Consider the following 19,152-nt stretch of genomic DNA (forward strand, 5'->3'; position numbering starts at 1 on the left):
CAATTGTTATTTTTTTATTTATGCTAGTGAACAGTATTATGTTTACCTAGCTGAAATTCTGCTTACTTCATTGTTCTGATTCCTGGTATTCCATTAAGATTTCTAACAATTAGGGTAGATTTATAAAATATTGCCATAAAAGGCATAGAATCTCATGCAAAAAAAATCTATCAGTAAGTGCGAAGCAGCAAACATCAATGTGTATCAGACATAGAATACAATTTGACTTACTGTATAGAGTATCGTTGTATTGCACATAAAATAACATGGCACATTTCATAAAGCTACAATTTTGCACAACAAGTAACAGACACATTTTTACACCTCCAAAGACATAAGCAATGAATAATTCACTTAAAAGTGAAGTATGCTCTCTAAGGATTATTGCCTTGCCTAAACATTCCAGTATCACTTGGAAAGGAAGGTTGCATTAGCTGATTCATGTAAATAAAAAAAACAGAGAGCCAACATTTTTCCAGAAAAAGGCTGGCTTGAAAAATCAGTGACCTCCTGGAAATTATTTCAAATATTTTAGTTTGGGAGTGACAGTTAATTTGGCGGAACTATATTCTTCAGACATACAAATTAGAGAAAATTTTCTTGCTCCTGCTCCCATTAAAATGATCAACGTCCCATCAGCTTTTAAAGTATCCAGTTCAGCACAGGTTTTTCCCCTCAAAGTTATCATATATATAAGTATGAAATAATTGTTATTTGCTATCTTTTTTTATAATTTTATCTCTGTTTATCATAAAGCTTCTAGCAAGCCACGTATAGCATCAGACTGAAATCTACAGGATTGGAAACCATATATAAACACTGTCGGTGGGGAGAATACCCACAATCAGTACAACTAAACATGTGCTTATAAATCTGAATAAATCTTGCTTGAAAATAAATTAACGCCATAGAAGTGAAATAACGTATAATCAATTCAGTGTAGCTCTGGCATATATTGGTGGTAAATTACTGTTAAAACCCCTCATAATTCTCCCACAGACTTCACTGGTAGCATTCCCCAGTCAAAGCCAACTGGGCCACATCAGCTTTTCAGGCTTTAAAAGGTAAGTGTTTATAAATGCTTCTAGAAAACTGTGTGTTTTACTGGAGTTGCACCGTATACCACTAAACATCTGTGTTCATGTTCAAATCCACAAAGTTACCCACAAAACTTCATGCTAAGGACAAGCATAACTGTTTGAAAGCTCAGGAGTCTCTGTTTTGCAAAACATTCTTGTAGGCGTGCCACATCCTAAAAGGTTTAATTTTCAGATTAATAGTTGATAAAGGGAGCCATAAATAAAATAAAAATATAACCCCCCCCCCGAAATTTCAAATGAAAGCAACAGTAAGTTTACCTGCGTAAGGCTAAAAAAGGGATAATAGTATAACTTGCTAGTATACTTGATGCACGTATATCTTTTTAGCTATTCCAAATTTAAAATTTCAGCCACAATTGCTGTAAGATTTTTTAAAATGATTACAGGCCTGTAGATATTGTAAAAATCAGACTACGATGAAAATTGCCATTCACTGCAAAAGAATTTTGAAAGTTCTAAAATTAAAGTTATTCATTGTTCAAAATGGTTTGATAACTGTTTATGCTTCCAAAGCCATTAAAAATAGTAAATATGAAGTCTTGTTAAATATTCATAAACAAAGTCACAGCATTGGTTAATCTAAAATGCATAGAAACTACTTTTTTCTCCAAGCAACAGCATTAGAAAGTTTCAGTGTTATCCTCAACCTGAGTAACAGCTATTGGTTTACTATTGGGGTAAAAAGGCCAAGCAAAGATGTTGTAGAAAGCTGCAACATATAAATAAAAAGAAGTTTGGCTATATTTTCACCAGATTTCAAAGTGCTTTCAAACAGAGACAGGTCCTTCTTCTTCTCTCCAGTATTAAGGCTCTTTTAAATAAGGTTAGCTAAAAGACACTAGTGCTTTATCATATACACTACTCGATACGCTTAATCATGAACAATTTAAGACCTTAGTTCTACAGTCCTGGCTTTATAAATCTGTACTAGTACTACATACAGCTACTGTATTACAGGATCAGGGCCTGAATATTCTAAAATGTGAAATACTCAATAGAATGTTGACAGTATATTTCTTTTATATTCTGTTTTTAATAAAAAAAACACAGGGATGAGAGAACTAGTTGGGAATTGAAACCAAGCTACCAATAACACAGAAAGGCTACTCTTTCCAGAACCCAGAGTTTAATTATTCTGCCTGAACCAGACCCTGAGGAGACAAAGCGCTCTCAATTCCCACATAACTCAAGAGGTTCTAAGAGAACTTGACATAAATCACGCCCTTTGGGATACTTAGTCCTTATGAGGAACATAAACATGTGATTAAAATTATATTTCGTTTCTAAGCATTCTACAGAAGACCCAAAACGTTAAAGGCCTGATCTTACAGCCCTTCAGATAGGAAGATCACACTGCCATCAGTTTTAACACAACTCAGAAGTAATACAGAGAGATCCCTCTCTGCAAACACATACACGCCTAAGTCTTTGAAAATTAGCACTCAGATTTGGCACCAGTACAACCTGTGTTCAGCTGAACTCCTGAAAAAGCAAGTTAAAAAAGGAAAATATTCTGTTCATTCTCAATATAATTAAAAACATGGCTTTAAAGGCAGAAGGCAGCATACTCTGTATTTTCAAAGTTCTTATTGATAAATCTCTTTTTAAATGGCAATATATGACTTTTCTTCTACTTGACTAAATTTAGCTGGCTTTGTCAAATCTGAGGTTTACTAGAACTATTATGAAAAATGTGGGGCATTTTGTTTTTCGAAAAGCTAGCTCCTGCACTGATATATGAGCCTAAGAAACTCAAACTGTTAACAGAAATAAAATGCTGCTTAGGATGCAAACTAAAATTATAGATTCAATTCTTGCCTTCCCTGGTTCCTTTGGTGGGATGTCATGACAATCCTGCAGACCCAAACACAAGAAGCCTTATGAGAGCAACTGCACTGAGGCAAATACAGAATTCTGACAAACCTTTACGAAAGCATACCAAGCCATTTTTAAAACAAAATACTCATTTTTGAAAAATCTCTCAGCAGACTGCATTTCAATGTGATGCTGTTTTCTTACTGCCTTTCTAAATTTGCTCATACATATAAAAGAGCGTTCCAAAAATTTGTTTTAATCTTTGCTTAAACTCATAAATCGTGTTTGTAGCATGAGAAATAAAGCCACACAGGGGATCTTCTGTATTCTCTCTTTTTATGGTTTAATACCATAATCTTTCCTCAGTAAGGCCCTTAACCCGGCAGGGCAATTAACACAAATGAATCTCCGTCCACCTGGACACTCAATCAGCAGGGCTCTGAACAAGGATCCAGCATCTTCCCGGAGCCAGGCTTTGCTTAAGCAGGATTAGGCAAACAGGATGCCCTATGATACTGTTCTCTGCGCCTGCAGAACTGATCCTGTGGACACGAGAGCAGCCAGTCTCGGCCTGCAGCACCCCGAGAGGATTTGGTTGCACCCCTGGATCCTGATTCTGCCTAGGAAATTCTACAAATGTCTGCGGCCTCTCCTCCCTCAGAAATCAGCTCTTCAACTCCTTATTTCGCAGCAGCTTTGGTTATAATAACACAACGTAGCAACCCTGCGGCGGCAGACGCTGTGCAACGCGGTGGCGTTACCCGACGCTAGTGACTTACACACCTGACGCCTCGACGGGCCATGACGCCTTCAGGGAAGGCTGAGGGGTTTCCCCTAAACGCAGCTAGTAAAATAGAAAATATAAACCCTTTATATTTATCTGCAAGCAGAATTCAAAAATATCTTCTGGTGACTTACAAAGGAGCAACCGGAGAGGAAGGAACTGCGCAGGGCCGAAGACCCCCCTGTGAGGGCGGCAGCGGCGGTCGGCGGGCACGGCCGCCGGAGCTGCCTCGCCCTCAGACCGAGAGAGGCCGCGGGGCCGGGGCCGGCCAGCCGGCTCCCCGCACCGGAGGACGGGCGCTGGGGCGGACCGCTCCGCCTGCCCTCCGCGCCCCGCTTTTCCACAGAGCGGGTGCGAGGCGGGGGGGGGAGGGGTCGCCTCAGGAGGCGCGAGGCCCCCCGCCGCGCCAACGGCCGCCGCGCGCCGCCAACGGCTCAGATGAAGTGGATCCAGGCGGTGCTGTCGGGGTCCCCCGGGAGGCAGGCGGCGGCGGCCGGCGAGCGGGGCCGGCCCCGCAGCCGGTAGTTCGCGCCCTCGTTGTTGTCCCAGTACTCGGCGCCGGCGACGCGGTAGCGCACGGCGAACTCCAGCGAGGCCTCGGCGGCGGCGGCAGCGGCGGCGCCCAGGGGCAGGTGGAAGGAGAAGCGGTCGGTGAGGCCGTCCGCCGGCCCCGAGGGCTGGTAGGCGGCCGGCACCTCGGCGCAGCTCGCCCAGCGGTTCAGCGTGTAGCGCACAGACACGGCCTTCTCGTAGGCCAGGTTGAGGACGCGCACGGCGCCGCGCAGCCCCGCCGGCTCGGCGCGCACCCACTCCAGCCTCACCTTGTGCTGCCGCACCCGCTCCGCGAAGCCGGGGCTGGCGCCGGGCTGCGGCGGGAAGAGCGGCTCCAGCGGCGGCGGCGGCGGCCCGAACAGCACCGGCTCCAGGTCGCCCAGCGCCGGCGGTTTCCTGGTCTTGAGGAGGTCGGCGGGGCGCGGCGGCGGCACCCGCGGCAGGTCGGCCTCGCAGAAGTGGCGCACCGAGGTGAGCTCCAAGCCGAGGGAGTCGGCGAAGCGCACGGTCTTGCGGCGCGACGGGCTCTGCTGCAGCGCCGGGCGCAGGCTGCGCTCGCCGGGCGTGGGCAGCGACTTGGCGCGGCGGCGCTGCGTGGGGCTGGGCGGCACGGAGGGCAGCGAGGGCTCCCGGCCGCGGGGAGGCTTCTCGCCGGCCGCCGGTTTGTCGCCGGCCGCCTCGCGCACCACGGGCGGGGGGGCCGCCTCGCCCTCGGGGCTGCAGCCCCCCTTGCACTGCTCGGCCAGGCTGCCATAGAGGCAGGCGCTGCAGCTGAAGTTGCGCGGCAGGTAGAGGCGAGGCGGAGGCGTGGGCACGGAGGTGTGCAGCGAGCCTGCCTTATCCATGGGGGAGCAAGCGGGAACGGCGGGCCGCGGGCGCTGTGCCGGCGCCTAGCGCATGGCCCGGGGCTGCGGCGGGGCTCCGGCTCCGGCTCCTCCCCGGCTGCAGCGCGCGGACGGCGCGGCGGTCTAGCGGCCGCGCTGCGGGCTCTGCGCGCTGCCTGCAGCCCGCCGCCGCCGCCGCCCCGCCTCGCCCCGCTCCCCGGCGCCGCCGCCGCCCGCGGGGGCCGCCGAGCGCTGCCGCCGGCCGCCGCTCGCCGGCGGGGGCATGTGCACAGCGGGCAGCGGCGGGGCCCGGCGCGCCGCGGGGCTGAGACGCTCCGGCTCCCTGCTGACGTGCCGGAGTCGGGCAGGGAAATACGCCGCGAATCATCCTTCCTCCCCCATCGCTCCAGCTCCCCACCCACCCCTCTGCCCGCCTCGGCGGCGGCCGTGCCACCTTCCCTATTTTTACTCCGCTCCGGCTGCCCCCCCTCGCCCTGTTTCCCGAATGTCGCGGTTACTCCGCTCCTCCTGCTCCTGCTCCTCCTCCTCTTCTCTGTATTCTGGGTCTTTCCTCGAGGATCTCATCCAGAAAGAGGAGGCGGGAGGGATTCCCCGGTGGAAGCATTAAAACTCATTGCGGCGCTCTTCCTCGTCCGATCCGTTACAGAAATAGCTGCTAAAAGGAAGAAGCAAAGCCGGGCTCTGGAAGATTAAACAGGCTGATAAGAAACAGCTGGCTTGCAAGTTGGATCTTGCAGTGTACATTTAAAGGAAGAAATCCAGCTAATCTGCTATAATGCGTTTACAGTACATCTACCGAATAAAATGCACCTGCCACAGTCGTGCTACAGATTTCCATTTGTAGTAAAAACAGTTCCAGTCTGAAAACAGAGGACTGTTTATAAAGCATGAGCAGTGCTTGTTCTTTTCAGAAGATAATTTAATAATTACTAAACAATATTCGAATGAATTATATTTTAATGAAAACCAGACTGTGGTGCAGGCAGTTCAAGCAGCTAAAATACTGTTTTAGAAAGCCGCTTCACTGCAGACCGTCCGTAATCTGGTACTCATTTTTACTTAGTAAATTGCATTAAAAGCAATGATCCTGCTATGAAATAAAGACTGTATTCGAACTGTTCTGACATATGATTCTGGTTTAACTTCTAAGCAGGAGCTTCTACTCCTTCATAATTTTTTTTATCTGCAGCACTTGGTGTTCCTTTGAAAGGCCAGGCACTGGAAATGTGGCTGATGAGATTAATAATGGGACAACTAAACCTAATAAGGACCAAGTTTTTTTTAAAAAGCTACTAAAACACAGGGAAAAGCTTTCCATTGCCTCACATGAAAACAACTGTAAGTCCTTTCTTAGTAAGTAGGAAAATAGTTCATAGGTTACAAATCTTTTTCATGGCCGATGTGTCATAAGTAGGGAATGAAAAAATATGCTTGACGGTGTTAAATTTGACACCATTATACTTCCCAGGGATTTGTCAGGTCACTGGCTTACATTCACAGGATAATCATAGTTTTTGAAAAAATGAATGACCCCAAGGATTACATCTGACTTCATTACCCTAATATCTTAAAATTGTCTTACTTGTCCTTTAATGCAATCCAAAGAAAAGATTCACTAGGCCTCTTCCCCTTTCCTTCCTCCCCAAAATGAGTATTTCAAGAAAACAAAATTCATATTTGGTTTCATTTACTCTTTTTTATTATGGGGGGAAACAGAACAGGCTCAAATAATTGTTAAAAGAGGATTTAAGGTTACATGCTAAAAAAAAAATTTAGTAATTTCTGTCTGTCATAATGAAAATGTTCTAAGGAATGAACACTGTTTTTTGCAAATGTTAGCTAATTTCACTTGAAAAACACTGAACAGTAAGAACCTTATTATTCACATTAACATGATAAATTCTTTGCATTTTTTAAACTATTGTAAAACTATCAGAACTAATAAACTCAATCGGCTTCAATCTGATTTCACATACAGATGTTTTCAGTTGCTTTTTGAGATGTCTTTGCAATAAAGTGATATGCACTGAGGACAATTGTTTGGGGCCATTTAAGCTTCTGTACTTTACACAATAGGGATGTCCTAGTAGCATTCAGCTTCCCCTCTTCTGGTAACTTTAGTTGCCTAACTTCTTCTTATCTTAAACTTGTGTAATACTCTTGGTTTTTGGCTTTTTTAAGCCTCCTGTTTGCTCCCCACACCCTTGGTAATGTTTCACAGGACAAAAAACCCACATTCCTCTTCCCTTCTCTGATGACTGTGACCAATGTAGTTCATGTAAGTCAAGTTGGAAATACAGATTCCCCAAAGTATGTAAAACAATGACTCGCATAAACCATGAAAAAATCATGTTATAAGAAAGCAAAAAGTAGTATGGTAAGCTTTGGACTAGCCAGGTCAAAGCAACTCTAGATGTAAATGGACACCCATTTAAACTGGTGATAACTCATAATAACAACACTGCTCAGAAGTTTCTGTTGAGTTCAGCTCTAGTTATCATCGGGTAAACCATGATGATTCTTTCCTTTGCCTTTCAAGAGAATGAGAATACTGAATGGGTATGTGTATACTGGGGAAAAAAGGTAGAAGGAGACTTGATCAGTAAGATACAAATGCAGCCCACTGTAAAGAATTTCACTGCCCGTTCAAAAGCTGAAGAAAGCAGTTAGATGCTTTAAAAAATGAGAAATATATGGTACTTAAGTCATCAAAACATCAACTCACCAGGCAACCCTGGAGGTGCTCACATTTTCACTTACAGTTTCCTTCAGACACCTGAAGTTCTGGCGCATGTACAAGCACCTCAACCTTGACCTTGTTGAGGACTGTCACACACAAAATTCCACCAGGATCACCAGCATCTGTAATACAGGTATTTCTCTCTCACTTGAGGTGCTTGATCTGAACAGTCCCAAGATGTTTTGTTGCATCTGCCATGGGAGATGTGCTACTGCCTTCTTTTTGCCCTTCGCTCACTTGCCAAGGGTGAAGCTGTAGGGATTCTTACCCACATCTTTCACCTCTCCTGAAGGTGTCCTTATTAGTAGGCTTGTCTTCTTTCCTTTTTTTCTCATCTAATGAATTTAAGAAATACATGGTACATGAAACAGTTTCAGACACTGGAATTTAACAAATATAAACACAGATATTCCCTCAAAAAGCCTGCAGCCTTGTGCATCCTTTTATGATGTGGAGACTGTGGTATCAATTCATAATGGAAAGCATCAGACATCTTCATTTATATCAGGACACTTTTTCGGTTTTGTCTGCTATAAATATTTACACACAGCAAATGCTTACATGCTTAGAGCCAGACAAACACTACCATACCTACAGGAACTGTGACTTAGTACATGGGCTGGTAGACATCCATATATCTCCATCTATCTTTGTTTAGTTCACAGAATAATAAACGTGTAAGTTTAAAAGTCTAATACTGTCTGTTTTTTTTATTGTGCTATATTAGGGACACTACCCAAGGCTCTTTTCTGAAATACATTGTCAAGAATAAGCTGATTATGAAATCATTAATTCTGACTTTTCCCCTTTAAATAAATGCCCAGTATACTTTTACTGGAAAATAGTATCTTTATGACAAGATGATTTTGAAGGTTTCAGCAGGAATAGAGCAGTCTTAATGTAAAAAGATTGCTAGTAAAATGTGCAGTTTACTGTACAAAGATCTAACTAGATCTGTTGCTTCTGCTCGGTCACTGAGGATATACATTCCTCTTGTTTCCACCTTTCATTAGCGTTGGGGTAATAAATTTAAAAAATGTTACTAATTTTCTAATATTTTCTGCTGTGGTCTCCTCTTTGGAACTCGCTTTAGATAGTTTTGCTCTGTTAACGGTGTAAGAAGAGCTGGAGGTCTTACATTACAATTAATCTTCAGAGAGTTAGACAATGGCAATCAGGCATTGTTTTGATTCCTACAGATTCCTTTCCTGTCTGCAGATTTAAGTAGCATGCCATATAATAAAAGTTCATCTTAATAACATTATCCTAATAGCTTTTTGGGCCAGTTTCTGCATCTTCCAGCTGACATCAAAAATTTTAAAGACAATCTTATGTTCTGCCTATGTAGCACTGACTGAATCTGACATTTCTGCAGTGCCGGACTGGGTTTAGAATCAGTCTGAGGTCTCAGAATTTCCAGCTAACTGAACAGAGGCATCTTGTCTGGTCTTTTGTTAAGATTTAAGTTATTTGTAAAGATAAATGCCAAATAACTGAAAGCCATGAATTTTCATTGTATTTACCAATTGCCTTGACTCCAGGTAATACAGGAGAAAGCAGATGGTGGGTGCCGGGAGCATTAGGCAGAAACATGATGGATCCATAATAGGGAGAGAGGAGTGTCTGCGTGCAGGGGCTTATCCAAAGTGGCCATTGTCACATGTCCACTTTAACTTTCCAGAACGGGTTTATTTTTAGTAATGAGACTTGCAGGACGATAAAATGGATGTAAAGGTGAAGTGCATTACAATTACATCAGCTTTGAGATGAAGTTGTGACTCAGTATGTGAATTCAAAAGGTCAGCTTCTACTCTCATTTACGTCTGTGCAGCTCTTCTGAAGCTGATGAACTATGTGGCGTTAGACTAAGCCACGAGTTTAATAATCATATGTAACTACACGAGTCTGACACTGGCATTTTACATTGACAGTTTGTAAGCCTTGAATGAGGCATTTGTTCTATATGCATGTATTTTTAAAATACCTTTCTGCACTATTTCACACTGCTGAATAGCTCAGATTTTATGAATTTTGCTTGAGGAAAAATCTCAGAGAAGTAGCAGATCAGAATTAGGTAATATAACTCCCTGAAGTATACATATATAACAAAAAGAAGTGTTCTGCTGATGAACAATGATCTCTGTCTCTGTATCAAATATTATCTTCACCTAACCAGGATATACAGTCCTTATCTACTGTGATGCAATTTGTGTGATTCACAGCATTGTACCAAGGACACGTAATCTCTAACACAGACATCTCTAAGACAGTCAGCTAAACGGAGTTTGGCTTTGTGGTTGGTTTGTGGGTGGGTTTTGTTTGTTTGTTTGTTTAAATCAGGATCCAAATAAGCCCACAGTATTAACAAGAAAATACAATTTTAAGTTTACTTCAGTTTGTGACCTTGTGAATCTGCCTTACTGTATGTCTTGATGAAGCTCACACACCATTTTATTAGTTAAGCATTAACCATCTCTGTTGGCTCAGAGTGACTGGCCTAAGACTAATAACAGTTAAGACTACAGTGGGAGTTAAAAAAAACCAAACTGATGCAGCTCATTTTGTAGAGAAGATCATAAAGAGCATCCTATTTAAAGTCTTTTTCTCATGAAATACTTTGACTGGATTTTAAAGGATTGCTTGTTTTTAATGAAGCTTAAGCAACAGCTAGCGGGACTGGGACTGTATCAACATGTTTTTTTATGCACATATCTCAATTAATGCACTTAGGATATCCCAGAATCCCATCCTCTGGCAAGACTTAAGTCTTCATGTCATGTTATAAAATAACCACAGGACTGTTTTTATCAACTGCAAGTGGTCTCAGTGGTAGTTAATGATTTTAGAAATAAAAACATGCTCATTGTACGCATGCTTTTCATTTTCATATTTTCTGTATGTAAAGAGGTGTTGGTTAGGCAGCGGTTCCTTTCAAGAGGCAATTTAGATTGCTTATATGGTCACATCCATTTCGGTCTCCTCATTTTTTTACTTGTTCATCTCTCTCCCCCTTTTCTTTCATTTTCCTCCTATGATCATTTCACACCCATTTTTCTCATACGCTCTACTGTCTTTCTTTCTTTCCATTCTTAAAATTGTAGGGGCTCCCTCCCTCCTGCGGGTGCTTTCAACACATTCCTCAGTTTGTTTCCTTTCAGACTGCCCAAAGCTGACGTTTCTCCCCTTCGCCGTTCCGGGCCGGCCCTGCCGACACCCCCCCGTTGCTGGGCTCCCGCGTCCTTCCCCAGGCGCCCGCCTCCCGCGGGGGCCAGAGCCCGACACGGGGCTCGGGCTCTCACCCCCACCACGAACCGCAGGACCCCCAGTTCTGGCAGGACCCCCAGCCAGAACTGCTGCCCAGTTCTTCCCAGGCCAACGTGCCATTTTTTCCCCTCACAAACAGGCATCACTGCCGTTAGCGGTCCTGCTGGTGGGCAGGAAAGAGGGACGGACTCGTTCCCGGGGGCGCGCTCCCGCAAGGAGGAGGGAGCCCGCCCGTTTGTGAGGGACCGGAAGGAGGCGGCCGCTCACGGCTGTCCGACGGCGAGCCGAACGCGCTCGTCCGCGGAGGCGACTGCCTGGCGGGCGCTCGCCCCGGCGGCTCTCGAGCCTCGTCCGAGGAGCGGGCCGGGCCGGGCCGGGCCGGGCCGCAGCGTCGTGCCTCCCACCCCAGCCGCAGCCATCATGGCGCCCCCGCGCACTCCCCCACCCCCCGCGCGGCGCTCTCTTCCGCCCGGCCCCGCCCCCAGCCGCGCGTTGCCCCGGTAACGGCGGGGAGCGGGAGGGCGAGGAGCAGGAGGGCGGCGGGCGCCCCCCCCGCGCCCGCCATGAGCCCCGCCGGGCGGGGAGCGGCGTCGGGAGAGGGCCCGGGGGGCGCGGCGGCGGCGCGGGCGGGGCTCTGCGGCGGCGGCGAGCAGCGGCCGGTGCGCGCCCTGCGCCGCCTCAGCGAGCGCGCCGCCGCCGCCGCCGCCGAGGAGGGCCGGGCCGCGGCGCCCGGCGGCGGCTGGCAGGAGGCCGTAAGTGTGGCGGCGGGGGCGAGCGCCGGGTGCTGCCGGCCCGGGCGGGGCGCCCGCGGGGCCGGGGCCGGGCCGGGCTGGGCTCCGTGTCGCGGTGCCCTTGCCCGGTGCCGGCCGGCCGGCCTCGTCGCCGCGCCGAAGCCTTCCCGGCTCGCTTCAGCTTTTGTTTGAAAAACATCTTTTCCCTCGTAACTCAGGGAGCGGCCGCCACTGGGATGGCAGCACAAGAAATGACTTATTTTTCGTCGCCTTAATGGGCGTCTCGATGCGCTACTCTCTCTTTAGACAGCCCATCGCTACTCTCTCTTTAGACAGCCCATCGCTACTCTCTCTTTAGACAGCCCATCGCTACTCTCTCTTTAGACAGCCCATCGCTACTCTCTCTTTAGACAGCCCATCGCTACTCTCTCTTTAGACAGCCCATCGCTACTCTCTCTTTAGACAGCCCATCGCTCGTAAAGTGGTTTTGTTTCAAACAGTGCTCTCGGTACCGGGTAAGACGACGTACCTCACCTTACCCGGAAGGTTGTGCTGCAAGGGATAAGCATAATTTTACTAAGGTTTTGATTTGCTGTGTCGGAAAGGTCCAGGCCTTTTTTTTTTTTTTTTTTTGCAGTAGAGAGAATGTATCACTGTGGAATCATTTTATATAGATTTGGGGATTTCTTTCATACTCAATTTTATACCCATGGTGAAGAAAAGATGCATAAACTTCTCCAAGACCTTGCAGGATTGCACAGTGTTTACCTGTCACAAACAAATGCACAAGAGGTTAGATTAACCCGTCTCAAACTCTCAGGATAAAACTGAATTTTCTTGGGGTATTTGGACTTGGTAGAAAACTTGAATAGCACAGTCAGAATAGCATGAGTGTTCAGTTATATCAGCAAAGACTCTCTCCTACTTTTTTTCTGTTTACAATGCTTCATGTTATCTTACATTTAACATATTTTTCTATCACCAGGTGCAAGGTTGGGGTAAAACTGCTCCATTTGCCAGACTTCAGCTGCAAAAACAAGCCAAGAAATCAAAGGCAAATGAAACTGTCAGCAGCTGCCTCTTTTGCTCAGACATGTTGCAGCCTATTGACAAAAGTTTAGGCCAAGAAGTCAAGACTAGAAGAAATCAGCCAAAATCTGACGGCAAGTTAGGTGTAGATGCTATAGCTGATTCAGCTTCAGAGGAGATTTCAATCCATTCTAGTAAGCCTAACTGTTATCTTAAAACAGATGGCGTTAAAACAGAAATACGTCACAGCAAGTTACACTCTGTTCAAACATCCCGAGGTGAAAAGAAGAACCTGCCAATAAAGGAATACTGTATGTGGAACCTAGAAGACGTGAAAAATCCAGAAGCTGTGAGGCATAAAGAGATAAAACCCCAGGGGCTTAATATGCTTGATCCAGATGGCTCTGGATCTTTGGCTTCAAAGTCTTCACTACTATTTCCACCCGTGAAGGATGCCACTCCCAATGATACTTCAGACTTTTCTTGCAAAAATAAGAAGGCCGTTATCTCTCAGAAGATGCTCAATGATACTTCAGTTGAGATTGCTTCCTATAGTCAGGATGCTAAAGTTGTAGAACAGAAGGGTAAAAAAGGAACTGATGTCATCAATGACAAAGTGAAGGAAAAAATAGAAATTCATGAACCACCATCTTTTGCGCCAAGCCATACAAAGGTCGCCGTCCTGCAAGAAGATCCTGAGCAGTCACACTGGCATTGCGCTCCTGCAGCAAACAAAAATATTGCAACCATCTCTAATCCTACTGCTTTGAAGAAGAACAGTCATCATGCCTGTAAGCAGATTCCACATACGGAAGGAATACAACATACAAAACATTATGATATCCAAGGCTCTTTAACCAACAATGTAAGGAACAGATATGCTGAGGTCAAACAACAAAAAGAAGCAAAAATGCAGGAGGTCCCACCACTTTCTGGACTATTGCCTTCCTTAATGGTCAGCCGCGTTGCAAGAACTACACTGCCATCTAGACTGACCTAACATTTTTATATTGTAATTTAATGCCTTTTGTTTGTCTGTTTGCTGTACAATGAGGGGGGAAAAACCTGAAGATTTCCTTGTGAGCAATCTGGATATATGTAGCCTCTGTAGATGCTATTAATAGTGTTATAAGCTGCTGATGCCAATTACTTTCACATAGGTTTAGTTTCTTCTTGACTAGTAGATAGCCCATTAGAGCCTTAAATAGCTTATTCTGGGGATGAACTGCAACCTCTTCATTCAAGGATGGAGTCTGAATGACTAGTGTAGTCTAGCATGGTATTTAGGTATTTGATTCCACTAAGCACTGGAGCAATGCCTAACTTTAAGAACATTCTTAAATCCATGCCTACTCAGCAAGGTATTTAAGAATATGCTTACCTTAAGCAGTGATTAAATCCTATTGAACTTCACAGACTTTTGCATACATTCTCTGCTAATTTTGTACCTAAAAGAGAAGCAGAAATAACCTGGAAAGCAAACAGCGTTGGGACTGGAAATTATTTACAATTATTTGCTCTTACTAGTTTTTAATATACTTTTTTTTTTTTTTAATTCTGGTAATTTATTCTGGTAATTATAATATAATTATTATTATTATTTAATTCTGGTTTTATTTGCTTGTTTCTCCCAACAAGCATGCAGACTTTGTTTCATCTCATAGTAAATAGAGGGACTTTAGATCAAATTCTGTTTTGTTTTTGTGTTAACATAACAGCTTTTTACAAATCAGAGAAAAATAAGTCCATAGATAGATAGAATTGATAGATAGATAACTGCAATTGGATTGTAATAGCTTCCTCACGTGCGCAACAAAGAGCATGCTCCTTAGCCTTCAGGACAGAGATATACGGGAACTTACCCTCTCCCTCTTGATGCCTTGATGGACATTTGGAAGCAATAGGGAAAGACAGTATCAGTCCAAGACTCCCAATAGCATAAGGTTTTCACTTTAGCCTAAGGTTTCACAATAGCATAAAGTTTTCTTCCCTTCTTTGTCCCCTTTCCTTTCTCCCTCACTCTTACCCTAAGTTAATGTCCTTGCCTGTCCTGTCCTTCGTATTCGGATACAAGATACATACTCCACAAGAGAAGGGTCCTTCACAAATAGCCCCAAAATAAGCATCCAAGTGCATACATACTTGTTTCCTTTCTCCCAGCCCCTAGGAAGAAAATTTAAATGTACATGCGCCCGTGAAATTAATAACAATTTCCGTAGTTCGGAAGGAGGGAAGATGGTCTCTTCCATTCAAGCAACTGAATATATTGCTTCTTCAGTGTGAAAACTGAACAATGAACTGCTTTATCACCTTAAAGGGAGCAAAGCCAAACATGTTCATTATAGTAACTGCAAATTGCAGCCATTGCAGACAGACGGTAAATTCTTCAAGACTACAGGAAAAAACCTGAATTCACAGGGAAAACTATAAACTTTATTTCCATGTTTTTCAGTGTTTCATACCAGATAAAGATTTTTGCTAAGATTTTTTGAAACTGTCAAATCTGTTTTGATTAGAAGGAAGAGTTTTTACTACAAACACACAAGATGATGCTTCCAAGTCATACTTCTGGATTATTGCTACAAGACCTGTGAAATAGGACTCTTTGGTGTAAGTTCACGAACATGTGTGAAAATAGCTGTAAACTGCAAATTTAGAACTTCTCCAAAGAACTGAAAAATATTCACAGAGGCTATAAAAAAATAATCATTTTAACTCGTTTGGTCCAAAAAAGAATGTGAAAACCTGTGTTGAGCTCATTAATGCACTGGCTTAGGGTACAGGTGATTATTTTTTACTGTTGGAAAAATCCACTAATGCTTAACATAGACCTGTTATACTTTGTGTTTCAGGTAAAAAGCTTGGGCAGAGATGCTCCTTTCATCTGCTATCAGGTACAAAATAAGTCCAAAAAATATTGGCAGACGAAATTGTTACTTACATCCTCTCATAAACATGCTTCCAGCAGCTCCTGGAGACTTGGCCCCATCAACTAAAGTTACAAGAGATCAATTGAAAACTAACTGCAAGATAGCCTCCAGCAAATCTGCAAGAAATAGCGTTTCCAGGAGGGGAACATCTCTAGCCTATTATAGCAAACCTTTCCATTATGCTCCCTTGACTTTAAAAATGGCTTTAAAGAAAGAGATCATGGCAAATTGCATTCTGCTTACATTCTGGGACAAAAATAAGAATTTTCCAAGAAATACAATAAAAGGCAAATTGAAAAGCTGACAACTAAAGGCCTAGAACAGAAAAGACTGAATTCACAACACTTCAGTCATCGTAATCCTAATGACGTTATGTGACCTTGTAGACACTGGTTCTTCTACCACAGGAAACAACAGCTTCTCATTTACGTTTAGATTCTTCTTTTCAGAATGAAGCCATTCCTATTCAAGGGAAGGCAATAAACTTAAGTGCTACAGCAGCTGAAAGTGCTTCCTGTATTCCAGGTGCCAAAGCCAAGCAAATCAAAGGGGAATTGTTGACAACACTATAATAATATAATGATGGAACACCCAAAAGTTAAATCAGCAACCTCCTTTTTCCCTTTGTTTTAGGTTCAAACTTCCAGAGGACTCATTCCACAGGACTCACTGTCACTGGCAGCAAATCCCTGAGCCAGATAGAAAATCTGCCTCTATCTTTAATTCCATTGTTTTGACAGAAGACAATCTGCTTGCCAGCATGCAGTTTCTTTAAGTGAAGGAAATTCGAGATCCAAACGCAAATGAGTCAGGGATGGTTTCATTGCCAACAGAAGAAATAACAGAATTATTCGCAAAATCACAAAAAAGCAGTTCAAAAAATACACGAGCCTTCACTGATCTCTAAACAGCCATTATCTTTCTCAACAATCAAGACTCAAAATTCTATCTTGCCTTTTAGACTGTCCAGCCACTTCTGAAAGTTTCATGAGGCCAATCTGTCAAAGTATTGGACTTTTCGTTCATGGGCCAAATATGCTTATCTGAATAATCCAAAACCTGAAATAACTCTGTCTAATCTAAGCAGAACGTCATTCCTGTAACAGGAATAGGACTATTTCATTTCTATAAGGACAGTCAGTATATTATTCATATGACTCTTTCAAAGATGGTTTTAAATGCTCTGAACAGGAATTTAGTTTCTAGATACTTAATGCTTCTCTGGAAGCATCCTCCATATTTCGCGACCGCTGTGACTGAATGCTGCCTTATGCGAATATTTACCCAGAGCACAAACCCAGCAGCCTGCTCTACATCAGGGAATGTTGTCTCGAATGTAGCCACTGCAACAGTAGAGATGAACTTCGAGTCACTGAGCATCTGCTCACTCACCTACTCCGAATTAATATGGAAGTTGACAAGATTCTTACTCAGGGTAAGAGTAAGAACCAGTATTTTATATCCTCTAAGTAACAGAAAAAGAATGGGATTAAGCATAGGGACTGCACAGGATAAAAGGGGACAAAGCATCATCCATACTCCAAATCAACCTAGCCCAGCTTTGTTTATATTCACAGTTGTAAAAATTTTATCAGTTATATAAAATGTTGCAAAACAATACAAACTATTAGATAGGACTGAAGTTTTCTAGTGGGGTGCTTTGAAAACTAATCAGCGTAATACCATTGAGTTTCTACCTGATGTTACTTATGACTCTAGAGTTCTTGAAAATTAAGGGAGGATGGTTGGTAAGATGGAGGAAGAATACAAAGCAGTCCTTCCCTCCTGAGGGTCTATTGCAGAGGAAAGGCATCTGTCAGCGACCTGAAACTCTAGAGGTATCCATCTTGCATAAAAGCTAATTAAATATTAACGTTTTCATTGTGAAAGCCTTGTCTCTCTACGCACGCACTGCTGAGCGCTTTGGGATGGAGCATCAAAGTGCAGCCAGCCTGAATGCTACTAGTCGAAAGAATCCAGCCCTATCTGTACACATGCAATTCAGTACCAGAGTCTATGCATAGGTTCACTTAAAATGGAGAACCTCCCTAATGGAGGTTTATTTCAGGTTTATGAAAGATAGAATCAGATTTAACAAGATGCTATTTGTGTTCTAAGTGTAAACTTCCGATAACTCATTGATAAGTAGGACTACATTGCAAAAGAGTGTTTCGCAGTCTCTGGAGATCAAAGACTGACTTCAGAGTTTTAGATTGCAAGAACTCTACTAATTCCAAAGATACCTAGCTTTCAGAAGATAAGATGTTAAGGAGTGATGGATGGCCCTTGCTAATAGCCACCGTATACCCTACCCATGCCTCTGTAGGCAGGAGATCACAGCCATTAAAACAGGAGACAAAAAGAGATTGAAGTTGACTTTATTCCAAAATAGGTATAATTTACAGGAGTAAAGAAGTGCTTCACTGGTGAACAAAATGTCTCAACACTTGTGAATAACTTTCTAGTAGCTTTAATGTAACATTTCAGGTTCCAATGGAGGGACATATGAAACAGTATTTTGGCACAAGGTTTTCTTTGCATGCATTAACATAACTAAAAATTTCACAATTATTAAGACAACATTCCTTCTTTGGGATTGTCACTTGTAAAATAGGTATAAGAAATGAACAGGTATAAGAAATAGGTATAAGAAATGCTTTTTTCTGTTCATTGCAAGTTTATTGGCTTAAATAGCAAGACTCAAACACGAACATCCTTTGGAAACTAAATTTCTCCACTAGGTGAAAATCTCAACAGCGATGAGACGAAAAACACCTGAAGGACATTTCTCAGCCTTATTGAGATTGGCTCACACGTGCTTTGGGAAAGACTCTCCCGTGAGTCTTATTACTCATCCATTCCAAATAACTAAAAGCTTAAATTAGATCATAATCAGGTGTTCAATTCTGTAAGCTGAAAAATATGGCTATCTTTCGTATCTAGCTTTATTTTATCAGATGCACTTGTAAGTACTGCGTACATAGAAGCACGGTCAAGTTAGCTCTGCATGCGAGCGCTTGGAGCATGCATGTAAAGCATTACTCACGGTGAAATGGGAGCTGCAGTTTACATCATCACAAGTCATCTATTATATTCCATTGCTGGTTATGTGGAAGATACTGCTTAAAAGACAGTATATGAAAAGGAATCAGAAGTAAAGGACTTGTGTTGTTTAACTGAAGATCAGCAGCTCCTTCAGGAATTTCCACTATTTCAAGGCTCTCCAATTACGTTTGTCAGTGATGTGGAAGTCGCATACACTAAGACAAACCTAACATCAACCTGACTGCAAGGCAATACAGAGTTGAATGACATGGCTCCTTGATTCTGTTCATTGCATAGCAATGACATTTTAAACAAGA

The 19,152-nt window shown here is 43.6% G+C and overlaps 2 protein-coding genes across 2 annotated transcripts; one reads left to right on the top strand and one right to left on the bottom strand.

Moving 5' to 3' along the window:
• Nucleotides 1-2,129: 2,129 nt before the first annotated feature.
• On the bottom strand, nt 2,130-5,207 carry PPP1R3E (protein phosphatase 1 regulatory subunit 3E). Its single transcript, XM_068956054.1, has one exon. The coding sequence runs from the start codon at nt 5,094-5,096 to the stop codon at nt 4,134-4,136; it is 963 nt and encodes a 320-aa protein (XP_068812155.1). The 5' UTR covers nt 5,097-5,207; the 3' UTR covers nt 2,130-4,133.
• Nucleotides 5,208-11,663: 6,456 nt separating this feature from the next.
• On the top strand, nt 11,664-18,049 carry C10H16orf46 (chromosome 10 C16orf46 homolog). The gene is made up of 2 exons (XM_068956340.1): nt 11,664-11,852; nt 12,817-18,049. The coding sequence occupies exons 1-2, from the start codon at nt 11,664-11,666 to the stop codon at nt 13,858-13,860; spliced, it is 1,233 nt and encodes a 410-aa protein (XP_068812441.1). The 3' UTR covers nt 13,861-18,049.
• The last annotated feature ends 1,103 nt before the right edge of the window (nt 18,050-19,152 follow it).

This window comes from Struthio camelus, chromosome 10 (genome assembly GCF_040807025.1).
Source record: "Struthio camelus isolate bStrCam1 chromosome 10, bStrCam1.hap1, whole genome shotgun sequence".
Lineage (NCBI taxonomy): Eukaryota > Metazoa > Chordata > Aves > Struthioniformes > Struthionidae > Struthio > Struthio camelus.

Bases quoted from the DNA above. Each gene is read 5' to 3' on its own strand.
- PPP1R3E (XM_068956054.1), bottom strand. From the start codon at position 5,096: ATGGATAAGGCAGGCTCGCTGCACACCTCCGTGCCCACGCCTCCGCCT.
- C10H16orf46 (XM_068956340.1), top strand. From the start codon at position 11,664: ATGAGCCCCGCCGGGCGGGGAGCGGCGTCGGGAGAGGGCCCGGGGGGC. The intron at 11,853-12,816 runs GTAAGTGTGGCG...TTCTATCACCAG, and splicing joins GCGGCGGCTGGCAGGAGGCC to GTGCAAGGTTGGGGTAAAAC.